Here is a 13,428-nt window from a genome sequence, read left to right as displayed (position 1 = left end):
GTGAGTGCCCGCGTGCCTGCGACGGTGACTGGCCCACGACAATGAGATACAGTGAGGAAGAGAAGAGTGGCGGCGGCTGGGGGAGCTGACAGTGGTTAGTGGGGCGTTGCCTCAGGGCTAATGTTGGCGGCGGCTGTTCTCCCCTAGGTTAAGCAAACTAGGGATTTAGTTTACTATGTGAGAGTGATGAGACATATGGGTGAGAGGGTCCGGTGTGGGATTTCTATTTTTTTAAGAGAACCGATTTTTTGATAAACCTAACCGGTTCAAACGGTTCACCTGATTATCTTATATTATTAGTGTATAATATACTCATTTTAAATTTATTTTTGTGATAAAACTGTTTGGAAAAATTTTGCTGAATTTCATAAATTATTTGGAAATTATTTTATATTTACTAACTATTTTGCCTTTTCTTGATATACATTCCAGATTATTTTTTTGGTATCATTGACCTATAAACATAAGGTGCGTAATTATTTATGTGTTCTGTTTGTATTATTTGGAGTATTTTAGAGTTATTACTTTCCTTTTTTTGTTTGTCATAATACTATTTTCGATGTGTGTTCTAATTTTTTATCCCAAAAAAAAAATTAATGGTTTGTTTACATCAGATTCTATCACCCTAATATTACTACCAAATTATGGTATGTTCACGTACAATGTACGGGATAATTAATAAAAAAATAATTAAAAATTTATTAAAATTTGTATTAAACACAAAATATTATTATAATTAATATTATAAAAATCTTCCTACACATTCAAAGTAACAATATATGAATATTTTGTAATTTATCTACTAAATGCGGTAGGATTGGACAAAATAAAATAATATTTTTATAATTATATTTAAATATAACTAAAACATTAAAAATAAATACACAACACTACAGAGAATCTACGGTACAATATAAATTATAATAGTTACTTAAATTAAAGGCGAACATGCAAGTCATGAATTATTAAAAAATTATATATGAAAAGTCAAAATAAATTGTCAAGTAAAAAATAAAATAAAATAAAGAATTAAGATAAGTCAAATAAAGTAAAATAAATACTGTGTACAGTACATAAAAAAATTTGTAATAGAAAATTAATATAACTAACTAGTATAACACATAAAGGTGAAAAAGTTTAATACGATATCATTGAAAAAATTTATAGAATCTTTTTTCCAAGAACAAACTAGTAATCAAATTTTATTAAAATATTCTGAAAATGTATTTAACGAAACTAGTTCTCTTAATCAAATTTTTAAAACAAATTTATCCATCATAAGTCACCAAAACGAAAGCAACTATATGAAATTATATATTATCCAAATTATTGGGATTGAAATTGTAAAAATTTAATTTAAATTTATTTAAAATTTAAACATTTACATAATAACTATTTATATGTTACATAACTTGAGTAAAATATGTTATTATTAATAAAGATTTGAGAGACTAATTTAAATATACATATATATATATATATATAAACACGTATTAGCAGTTTAAAATATTATTTACATATACTAACTAAATATTCGAATGACAACTTTAAAGCTAAAATTTAAAGTTTGACTATAATATAAATTCCACTTAATTCAAATTATATTTTGTTAGATCAAAATAATTTGAAAACTAAATTTAAAATATCACGTTACAAATCAAGCATTTGCATAAAATTAAATTACGTGAAAAAGTTTAAACCAAATAAATATTATCCAAATTGTTTAAAATTATGTCATTTGTGTATTTTGAATAAGTTAGAAATGTACTACAAAATTTATCTAAATTGGCGTACATTTCATCGTCGTTGTATACGTGTAATTATGTGGGATTTTTTTCTTTACAATAGATATGGACAAAACTTGGATTCTTAAGCCACGAGATAGCATAGAATATAAACGGGGACTTAATGAGTTCCTAGACTTTGCATTTGCGAATGCATCGTCGGATAACATGATAAAATGTCCATGCCCTCAATGCGGGTTTCAATTTATGCAAACAAGAGAGGATGCATACGACCACCTGTTGATAAAGCCTTTTCCCCTGGATATACTTTGTGGTTGCGTCATGGTGAAAAACCAGCTGATGAGAGATCTACTTGCACACCGATACTTGATAAAGTTACAACCGAGGAAAATCCATATCTTCAAATGGTGCAAGAGGCATTTAACTTCACAATGCCACCTGGAGGTGAGGAGACCACAACCGGGGATCCTGTAGAAGACGATGATCTGGAGTTGCCGTACTTGTACGATGGTCGAAGTCGCGAGGCACAGGATTTTCACGATCTTCTTGCTGATGGAGCGGAGGAATTATACCCCGGCTGCTCGAAATACTCAAAGTTGTCTTTTCTGGTGAAACTTTATCACATTAAGTGTATGTGCGGGGTGAGTGACAAGGCTATGTCGATGATCTTGGACTTATTGCGGGATGCATTCGAGCAAGCCAAACTCCCATCAACTTTCTATGAAGCGAAGAAAACTATACGAAAGTTGGGGATTGAATATAAAAAGGTTGATGCATGCCCGAACGATTGCATGTTGTATCGGGGTGATGATGAAGACGCGACCAAATGCAAGCAGTGTGGGACTTCACGATGGAAGCAAAAAATACGAAAGGGTTCCGTTACGAAACTCAAAATACCAGTCAGGAAGAACGGAAAGCCTCTCCCAGCAAAAACTCTCCGTTACTTTCCACTTATACCACGACTGCAACGGTTATTCATGTGTAGCAAGACTTCAACTGACATGGTATGGCATAAAGAGTTTGACAACAATGATGGGTACTTGAGGCATCCAAGGGACGCTGAAGCATGGAAAGAATTTGATGCAAAGTATCCATGTTTTTCCAACGATCCGCGAAATGTTCGTTTAGCTTTAGCTAGTGACGGATTTAATCCTTTTGGCAATATGAGTACGAAGTATTCCATTTGGCCAGTGATCCTTATTCCGTACAATCTTCCTCCTTGGCTTTGCATGAAACAAACATCTTTTATCCTATCTATGATTATTCCCGGTCCTAAAATGCCGGGTAATGACATAGATGTATATTTGGAGCCCTTGGTGGATGAGTTGAAGCAATTGTGGGATGGTGTTGAAACTTATGATGCTAATAAAAGGACCACTTTCAATATGCGTGCGGCGCTAATGTGGACTATTAGCGATTTTCCGGGGTTGGGAAATTTATCTGGATGGAACACGTACAGTGGGTTAGCATGTCCAAACTGTAATGTGGACGCTAAGCCTCAGCGGCTAACATTTAGTCGAAAATGGTGCTACATGGGACATCGCCGCTTCTTGCCTCAGAGCCATAAGTATAGACTAGACCGTAGTCGATTTGACGGACAAGCTGAAAGCAGGAATCCACCGAAGAAGTATTCTGGAATAGATATCTTACAACAGCAGTGTAACATGCAAGTAACGTTTGGGAAGAACTCAACTCTGACAGCCAAAAGAAGACGCATTAGTGAAGATGGCGATCAAGATGACTCGTACTGGAAAAAGAGGAGTGTGTTCTTTGAACTCCCGTACTGGAAGGATCACATGTTGCGTCATAACCTTGACGTGATGCATATAGAGAAAAACATTTGTGACAATGTGGTCTTCACTATTTTAAACGATAGCGTCAAATCAAAAGATAATCTTAAAGCTCGCAAAGATTTACAAAGCATGGGCATAAGGCCTGAACTGTGGCCGGACGAAGGTGGTAAATATCCTTCAGCAATCTTCACAATGTCAAATCCACAGAAGGATGTATTTCTGAAGACTCTACAGAACGTGATCTTTCCAGATGGTTACTCGAGCAATATTGCTCGTTGTGTTGACATCCGGCAGCGCAAGTTGTATGGGTTGAAGAGTCACGACTGCCACATTCTAATAGAACAATTACTTCCAATTTTGGTGAAGAATGCATTGCCAAGTCCGGTATCGAATGTGATTGCGAATCTGTCCTCATTTTTCCGAGAACTCTGTGGAAAAGCTATAAATCCTATGCAGCTTGGTGCCCTTCAGAATCATGTTGTGCAAACTCTGTGTCAGATGGAAATGATATTTCCTCCATCCTTCTTCACTGTCATGGTTCACCTTACGGTGCACCTTGTTGATGAACTAAAACTTGGTGGCCCGGTACAGTATCGGTGGATGTATCCAATAGAAAGGTTAGCGTGCTAATCAACTCATTTAAGAATCCTTTTTCCAATTTTCTTACGTATCTACTAAACATTATGTCGTATTCATGTAAAAGGTACCTGGGACGATTGAAGCAATACGTGCGTAACAGGGCACAAGCTGAAGGCTCAATTGCGGAGGGCTATTTATCCGAGGAGATTTTGACATTCTGCTCCAGATATTTGGATAATACTGAGACTAGAATCAACCGTCCAGCGCGAGTTGACGATCGACCTGTTGAGATAACAAACAATGCAGGATGTACCATGTTCCCTGAAATTGGAAAAGCTTCGGGGGCTGTATCACATTTTGCACTAACCCCAATGGAAAGAGATCAGGCACATCGTCATGTGCTAGTCAACTGCGAGGCCGTCGCTCCATTTATTGAGTAAGTATGCACATGTAATCATTAAGCACGATTATAACCAATTTCAAACACTCGGTCGTTGGATTAATTTCTTGTTATGTCATAAAGTAAATTTAGGTCAGAAACCAAGCGAAAGTTACGGGATCAAACGAGGTCGCACTCTAAGATAGACCGTGTTGTGCATACAGAATTTTCTCGGCGGTTCAAGCGTGAGGTTCGTAGAAATTTAACCTGACCAACTTATTCGTTTTCTAGAATTATAAATTGTAAATTCAAATTTTTTATGGTGCAAGGTTCCAATGGACAGTACTGTACATTCGAAAGAAATGAAAATGCTGGCATGTGGTCCCATGCTTCAGGCAAGACGGTTTGGGGCATACAACGTCAATGGATACAAGTTTAGAACTATCACAAAGGAAGACGGGCTGAAAACACAAAATAGTGGAGTTTATGTCTCATCAAATACAAGAAGTTATGCCAGCATGCGTGACAACAGAGTGGCTGTTGGTATTGTTCCATATTATGGAAAAATTGTGGACATAATCGAACTAAACTACAGCTGTCATTTCACAGTGGTTTTGTTCAAATGTATTTGGGCTGATACAACTACGAGCAGAGGAATCAAAGAAGACCATCTGGGCCTTACCAGCGTTAGTTTCGCTCGTCCAATTCACACCGGTGATCGAGAAGAGGATGAACCGTACATATTGGCATCAGAAGCTCAGCTCGTGATGATATAGAAGACCCAGTAGCAGATGTTTCTGATAACATAGATTATGTGCCATAGTGAAAATATGACAAAACATGTGCAGCATTTTTAGAGTATCTGTGTGTTGTTGATAAGATTAACAGTGTTTATGATGTACGCAGTTTGCTGGTTACAATACTATATGTGTTTTTTTATTTGAATGAAGTTTTCATGACAAGTTGATTTTCATGAATGCCAACTGTGTCTCATTTTTTCCAATGATTTTTGCTTTCAAAATTTAGTTGTCAAGACTTTGTTGTTCTCATCATCATTGTTTTTGTTCTTAATCTCCAATAAAGAAAATCATGACATCGAGTAAATTATCTTGAATTACAATGTTATTATCATTGACAAATATAGTTAATATTAAATGGTGTTGTAACAGGAGAAATGAAAACGGAAGATTTCTCATCATGCTGTGCAAGCACAACATTTGCTAACAAAATGGCATTGGCCTCTCCATTCTCTTCATTGGAACATGCAATTACGGTTGCCAGAGACATATGGTCACGTAAGTTGAATGTTAGGTCTTGGGTGGAGGCTTTATCGGGTCGATCTTGTTCTAATGAATATTTGGAAATGGCGAATGAAGCTACTATGCAGGTATGTTCATTAGCTGTAATATTAAACACTTGAGTTAAACATTATTTGAAAAATAAAACTTTTAACTTGCTATATGCTTATGACATTTATCCAGTGATAGTTGTTTCGTTCATGCCAAAATTTGTAGGAACTTCATGAATGGGGATCAAGGTACGAGGAAAATTTTGGATATGTTTTTGTGACATTTGTAGCTGGTAGGACATCTGAAGACATACTTGCTGAATTAAAGGTATTTCAATAAATTTCTCGCACAGAAAGTGAATTACAGAGACACAATGTGCTTTACAAAATAGACCATCTACTATACATTTTATTATGGTGCAGATGCGCTTTAATAACTCGCATGGTGTTGAGTTAGAGATTGCTTCAAAAGAAGAATTGAAGTATATAGAACGTGCTATTAGAGAGCTTCTTTCCAAGAAATCTGTCCAAACTACTGACGAAGGAGAGGGTAATAATTAACTTTGTATTTGTTAATTTTGAAAGTCCTCTTTCCATAATTCCAAAATTTTTTTCCCTTAATAACTATTATGACTAGGAAGTATTCATTATCTTTTAAGTAGATTAATATGTTGTTGGTTGCATGTTCATATATTCAGTGTCACCTGAATATTCAGGCGAAGTAGTTGCTGACACTCTAGATGGAGCAGATACTGATTCAGAAGATGATTTAGATGCTATCTCCTCCGGTGGAAATGACATCTCCAGGGATGTTGAGCTTAATAGGGTTCCAGAAGAAGACAATGAAACTTTAAACATCCAACACAGAGAAGATGTCGTACATGCTGAAAAAAGGGGTTTCGATCTCAACAAGCTGCCATGGTTTGGAGATGAGTTATCGGATCCGGTATCACGTTCGTGCAGCGCTTTTTTGACAGAGTATTTTTGGCCAGGTCAATACGATGTTGATGGGAAAATTTGACTTAAAACTTGTTTGTCTACTTTAGTAACTCTGGTTTTTATGCTCTATTGAAATTTGTTTTGAGTTAGTGAATTCAGATGTTTATTTGATTTTTATGGTACCAGTTATGGTTAAATGCAGACTCAGAATGGCTGATACTACAAGAGCCAACATGACTCGTAAATTCGGTTTTAGTTATCCATGTATAGCTTTGTTTTTAAGTAATGAATTTTTTTATTTAACACAAAATCGAAAATTTATTTAATGCATTAATTAAGTTGCAGTATTTGAACTTTATTTTTCTATTAAAAAAATATCGAGGATTAGAACAATTATAAGAAGGCAATAATGTTTATACAAAAAAAAATTCAACTTAAAAAAATCTTGCAGCGGTTCGGAAAAACCGCTGCAAAATGAATATCAACGTTTTCAAAGACTGGACATTTAGCAGAGGTTACAGAAAAACCGCTGCAAAATGACATTATTTAGCAGCGTCCCCTCAAACCGTTATAAAATCCGCTACAAAACGGTACATTTCGCAGCTAGATATTTACTTTCTTTTATATATATACATCTCGTTTAATTTCTTCATCATTTAAAAGCTGAAAACAATAAGTGGAATTGATCTTTTTATTTAATTTTCTGGAAAATGACATACATTAATTAAAAGCGTTTAATAGCAACAGCCTAACGGGTCGTGAAGATTCTCTCCTTGGATCAACCGAATATTACTTAGACTGTATGTGAATATTATATATAATAAAAGTAATAAACGCAACTATATATTAGCATTATATATCTAGTTAGGAATTTAGATATAGTAGCGTTTGTTACTAGTTAGATCATTGCTGATATACTATATATACTATATATTGAAAGATTTCAAACTCAATCATAATTATCACTACCAATAAAGATAGCCATGATGAGAAAGATATATAATCATTTTAAAATAATTTCGGGTCAATTCTTACTTTTTAAAATAGGTTATAATTAAACTAATTTAAATTAGTGAAGGAATTAAGTTATTTGTCTATTTAAATAAGTATATGAAATTTAAATTTTATTTATATAATAGTTTATTGATTAACAATAAATTTTTAAATGAAATTTAAATTCACAATAAAATTAGTCATTGGTTTGCTAAATTAAAAAATACCATAAAAAATTAAAAAAAATAGACTATAAGTTAATAAAAAATATGTTATTAAATTACTAAACTAAAAAAATAAAGTTAATCACTAAGTGATAACCAAAAATAATAAATTCTAATAGTCTCTTAATATTTTTCTAGATAAATTTAATATACACGTTCAAAGTGATTTTTCTCTTTTTTTTTTTATAATAAAAGAAAATTTTAAGGGATGCCTTTGATAAACTATATCCTCTTATTTGATAATTGAGATAAGGGATTGAAATGAAATTTCATCAAAACCTAATTGAATGTATGTTATGTCTTTTTTTTTTTGATGTATATTCACCAGAAATTAAGGTTGTGTCCTAGCAAAATAGTATCCAGAAGCCACGCAAACATCACGAGGAAAACTACTACATGAGAGCTCATTGTTTTGTTTCGAAATTAAAACTCTACCAGGACCTACTCGAGCATACAGAATAATTAAATTACTTTGATGTTAAATGAAAGGAATAAATGAAGATATTATATTTTTCATCTAAGATGTGTTAGGTTGGATGCGTAGTAGTTATTTTTCTCCTAACAAGGAAAAAAAAAAGGAAAAGAAGCTAAGTGATAATACTAGAAGTTTCAACTAAGTAAGAAGTTATAACTTTTAGTTTCTTCTAGTTATATATTGACTTGTCAAACTCCACTACAAAAAGAAACTTATAAACTCATCTATTATTGTACCTAATGCTTTATCATTTCCTTCAAAAATTGCATGCACTCCACCACAATTAGTTAATAAAACTCATATTTCCTTTCTTTTGAATACATGCTCTGTATTTGATTTGAAAACATGCATGATTGCCCATGAAAAAAAATAATAAAAGCATATGAATGATGTATGATGCATATATAACAGACAGCTACTCAAATAAAAATAGTAAAAATATCTTTTTACGAAGATCTTTTGTTTAAAAATGTGACTTATTTATTTAGTCACAATTTAAACAAAAATAATATTTTTATAACATATTAAAATCTGAACATACAATCCATTATCAAAAGATGAAAAGAAAATATTTTTATATAAAGACAATTATAAAGTTTTCATAGTAGTATAGTATGGACTACATCCCTGATAGATCAGATCACACTGGTGATTTGTGGTGATTCTTCTGATCTTGTTGTAGTTGTTGATCATTGACATCATCATTAACAACAACATTAACACACTTTGCAGCATCCACTATTGGTATTGGGAACACTTCACAACCCCCCAATGGATTCACCACAAGTATGTTCTTAATTCCCAGATCCAATCCTTTCTGATCTTTCTCCTTCTCCTTCTCTTGTGTCTTCACAACAACATCACCACCACCATTTCTGTATATGGCATATAGCAGCATCTGAAGTACCCCAAGTGCAAAACCCAACACGTTTGGTAGCTGACAATAATTAATTACTCAATTAAGTCATCAAGTCACTTTCAAATTCTTTAACTTTATACTCAAACTGATAAATTTGGTGTATGTACTTACGGCAATACAGATATCCCTGAGAAATAAACCATATGCAAACCACATAACCGCACTTAATGTGAGGAAAAACGACAAATTGAATGGCATGAATTGAACACTCTTTGTTCTTATAACCTGTGCCTGCATCACGTACAATAATAACTAATCACAAAGCTAGTAATAACAAGTATGCTATTAAGAAATTAAATGAGAATAATTAATCACTGACCACAATGCTTAGAGGTGCTGCAAAAACAGTGACCGAAATGGAGACACAAATCCATCCAAGAACTTGAACTCGGAGAATACCATTTAGTGCAAAATGCGTCACAAACAGGATCACCCCGAATAAACCCATGTTCATTCCAGCAAATAGTTTTACTGTTAATTTCTGCACCCCAATAATAACATGCATGCATGCTTAGAATTATTGAATTATTGAATAGTGGCAGTAATTAAGAGTAGTAGTAGTAGTAGTAGTGGTGTACCCTGGCATCATTGGTAGCATAGATTATGAAGATGGTGATGTAAATAATCTCAATGACACATCCAACAGAGTTAATAGTGATGAGAAGAACAGCATCTGTTTTGAGAAAAGCGTAGTACAACCATAGCATACAACTGAATAATGCTACCAAGTAAGGTAGTGATTGGAATCCTTCTGTTGTTTTCTTCTTGAATATCCGGTAAAATGTTGGCCTGAAATTATACAATATTCACCATGCTTTGTTTCATTAATTAATTCTCGTAATTAACACTAATTATTTGTTATTAGTTCACTACTTACAGCGGAGCCAAGTACACCAGGAACGATATCACGTTACCTATGAATAATGAATCAATTTCAAAGTTAAAACAGAAAATAATTGAAACTGCAATTTTGTGATCAACCTAGCTAGCTAGCTAGTAGCTACCATGGCTATTATCACTCAACTAATTAATAAACTTTATGATCAATATTAATAATACTTCCAAAAGATAGAGAAAGAAAATATTAACTACTTCTAAAGAAATCATAAAAGCTTAAGAACCATATCGTAATTAATTTGAAGTTGTGAGTGGATTCTTAATTGAGGCAAGAGACAAGAATGATGCAAAAATGGACATAGAAAACAAGTTAGCAAAATTCACTTTCTATGTATACATGCATTCCACTCTTGAACAAGAAACCAAGAACAAATTAAATGAAAATAAAGAATATAACAAGAACGAAAGAAAGAAAGAAAGAAAGAAAAGAATTTGATGAGGATCTAAAAGAAGATGATATTAAATTATGAATGTGTTACCAAGTATGCCAAATGTAAAGGCCAAAGAACTGGGATGATTATTGGTCGTCATAGCCACAATCTCTAGAGAGAAATTTGAAGCTATTAGCACAAGATTTTGGGGGTTGCAAAAAAAACCTTAGGTGGGTTTTTTTGTTTCCAAAAGCAACCCCTCAAAGTTGTGATGAATGAACTGGAATGAGGAATTTGTGTTGAGCAACAAGTGGTATATATACACATAAATGGGAAAAAAGGAATTAATGGAAGAATATTATAGTTTGAGGTGGGGGGTGTGTCAATGAAGTCATTCAGGTTTCATGAAGGATTAATCTTAATTAGTAGGTAGCGTAGCACAAAACCATTTGCCTTCCCATGTCACCATTATGTATCTATATATGCTTTGCCAATTGATTTTTTCAATTTTCTGCTTCACCAAAACACAACTCCTTAAATCCCTTTCCAACAAAACAAAAGTGGAAAATATTTGACGGTGGGAGTTTATTTTATAAATATTTATTTGAAACTATGATGTCACATGAATAATATTCATTTTTGGATCATCAGAAATCAATTATTTATTTTTAACTATTAAATACTAACAATGTTACGTGTGTATTAAAAAAGGTAAATGCTACCGTACCTTTTTTAAAATAAAAAGTAAATTATTCCTTATGATATATACAGTGTTTATAATTATAATTAAATTGAATGTTAATCATAACAATTAGGTATATATTTTCTACCTTTTTTGTGATTATTTAAATTTAGTTTAGCATCACCAATCTTTGGTGATGGTAGTAGTGGCTGTCACCGTTGAAGAAATTTCTTTGCAGTGAACTCACAAACTCATCAATAAGATGCAAATACGTATTCAACTCGTTACATGCGTGACAACATTTGTGCTACTGAAGTACGGAGAATCTCTACTACATTGGCGCAACTCCTTTTCAATCTCAGCGTACACCCACTGCGCCTCCTCCATCCTTTTTTGTATGATGATAACATCCTCGACATTCACTATCCGCAAAACTTTTGTCCCCTAAAAGTGATTAAATTCTTGTGCATGATTGTCACCTCGTCTTGCAAATCCTATTGTCTGCAATCGAATTCGACTTTATCTCCACCTCATCGACAACAATGTCTTTAACCTCATGAGGATCCGAATTTACCATTCTTTGAAACTTGTATTTGATATCATCAACAACAATGTCTTTAACTGTGTTTATGAGTTGAGGATCTAAAGAATCTTTTCAAATGTCTTTATGACTTCTATCATTAAGGACCATAGGAGAGCCAAACTCTCCTCTACCTTCAAGTGCATCAATTGCATTTGTAAAGATCTCTTCCACTTTATAGAACTCATCTAGTGAATCACTTTTAATATATATATCACAAGAGATAATTTACCCTTTGTTTTAGAGAGGGTATGATAGAATTCACCATTAAAAAATATCAATAGTTAGTTATTGTATTTTTTTTAATCAAGGTGGAACTCGCGACCTCTGAAATGAGTATAAAGAGACTATGTTATTTGAGTTATAAATCATTGGTTAGTTAGTTATTGTATATAGAAAAATATTTTTTAATTTTTTATTATATTACTATAAATAATTTAATTATTTGTCTAATATAGGTTTAGTTATTTTATTATAGTAAATTTAATTATTATAATGACTAATTATTAAATTTTAAAAAAACATACTAATTAATATATAAATAAAGTAAATACGATTTCTGATAATGAAAAATTCTTACCATGATAAAATAGTTGATTTGGTGATTAAATTTTAATATTATATAAAGTGTTTTTGCATGAATAATTAAGTCATGTTATTTTATTCTTTTCTCCTCTAGTGTTTATTTAGGTATAATTAATATGGAAAATAGCTTTGTGATGTATTATAAAGCACTGCATTAGTTAACCACATTTCATTATTTTAAAAAGTGACAGTTATAATTATAAATAACAAGAGATATCAATATAAATGAGAGATAAACTTTTATACTATGAGAGAAGATAGTTAAATATCTTTTACTATGAATATGATTAAATGCCAACATAAACTTGATTTATTTTCGTTCAAAAACTTCTTAAATTTTTTAAGGCACCAAAAAAAAATTTATATATATGTATGACGTGAACGAATGTCTATTACTCTTCCAATAATTTTACGTCTCTCTTATACATATGTAAAATTTTTTAAATGCAATAATTAATTAGAGGTGAATGCTACCCAACTCCCTCTAAAATAACATGTAAGTTACCCTTCATTATGTGTCACATTGTAATTGGTTCTTATCTTAACCATAGTTGGGTTATTTTATAATTTATTATTCTTAAAATATCAAAGCTCTACTCCCGTTAATTGAAGCACATTCCACTCCTCCATTATTTGTTTATCACTTCATCACCTAGATTTGGTCCTTCCAAGCACCGTCACGTTCGTGACAAGAAGCGCTAACGTCATCGTCATGCCCTCCCACACAACCTCTCTTCCCAGTGTAGTATAGCCAGTGCCTCTTTTTGGCGTGAATCACTGCTTACCCACATAATTAATTGTTAATTTGATTATTAAATTTTTTTATTAAAAAAACATATCTTTATTTAGTTACGTGATGTAACATATATTTATATGTAAAATATAATATAATAAAATAAATCTATTCAAAGTATTTAAAAATATAATTAAAATAATGAACATATAAATATAATAATAAAATTTGTACTCCAAAAAAATA

General features: G+C 32.4%; 1 protein-coding gene across 1 annotated transcript; it reads right to left on the bottom strand.

Moving 5' to 3' along the window:
• Positions 1-8,962: 8,962 nt before the first annotated feature.
• On the bottom strand, positions 8,963-11,050 carry LOC107468761 (bidirectional sugar transporter N3). Its single transcript, XM_016088125.3, has 6 exons — positions 10,711-11,050; positions 10,212-10,248; positions 9,913-10,123; positions 9,654-9,815; positions 9,446-9,565; positions 8,963-9,352 (listed from the first exon to the last, which is right to left on the bottom strand). Exons 1-6 carry the CDS (start codon positions 10,760-10,762, stop codon positions 9,056-9,058), a joined length of 879 nt encoding a protein of 292 aa, XP_015943611.1. The 5' UTR covers positions 10,763-11,050; the 3' UTR covers positions 8,963-9,055.
• Positions 11,051-13,428: the final 2,378 nt, after the last annotated feature.

The sequence above is a fragment of the Arachis duranensis genome, chromosome 10 (genome assembly GCF_000817695.3).
Source record: "Arachis duranensis cultivar V14167 chromosome 10, aradu.V14167.gnm2.J7QH, whole genome shotgun sequence".
In the NCBI taxonomy this organism is placed as follows: Eukaryota; Viridiplantae; Streptophyta; class Magnoliopsida; order Fabales; family Fabaceae; genus Arachis; species Arachis duranensis.
Note: the sequence above shows the minus strand (reverse complement) of the source record. Positions and strands in the feature narration are given on the sequence as shown.

What these genes read in the sequence shown, in the direction of transcription:
- LOC107468761 (XM_016088125.3), bottom strand. Translation starts at nt 10,762, where the DNA reads ATGACGACCAATAATCATCCCAGTTCTTTGGCCTTTACATTTGGCATA. An exon ending in CTTTACATTTGGCATACTTG is followed by an intron (nt 10,249 to 10,710) that starts GTAACACATTCA and finishes CATTATTCATAG; the next exon opens with GTAACGTGATATCGTTCCTG. An exon ending in CTGGTGTACTTGGCTCCGCT is followed by an intron (nt 10,124 to 10,211) that starts GTAAGTAGTGAA and finishes GTATAATTTCAG; the next exon opens with GCCAACATTTTACCGGATAT.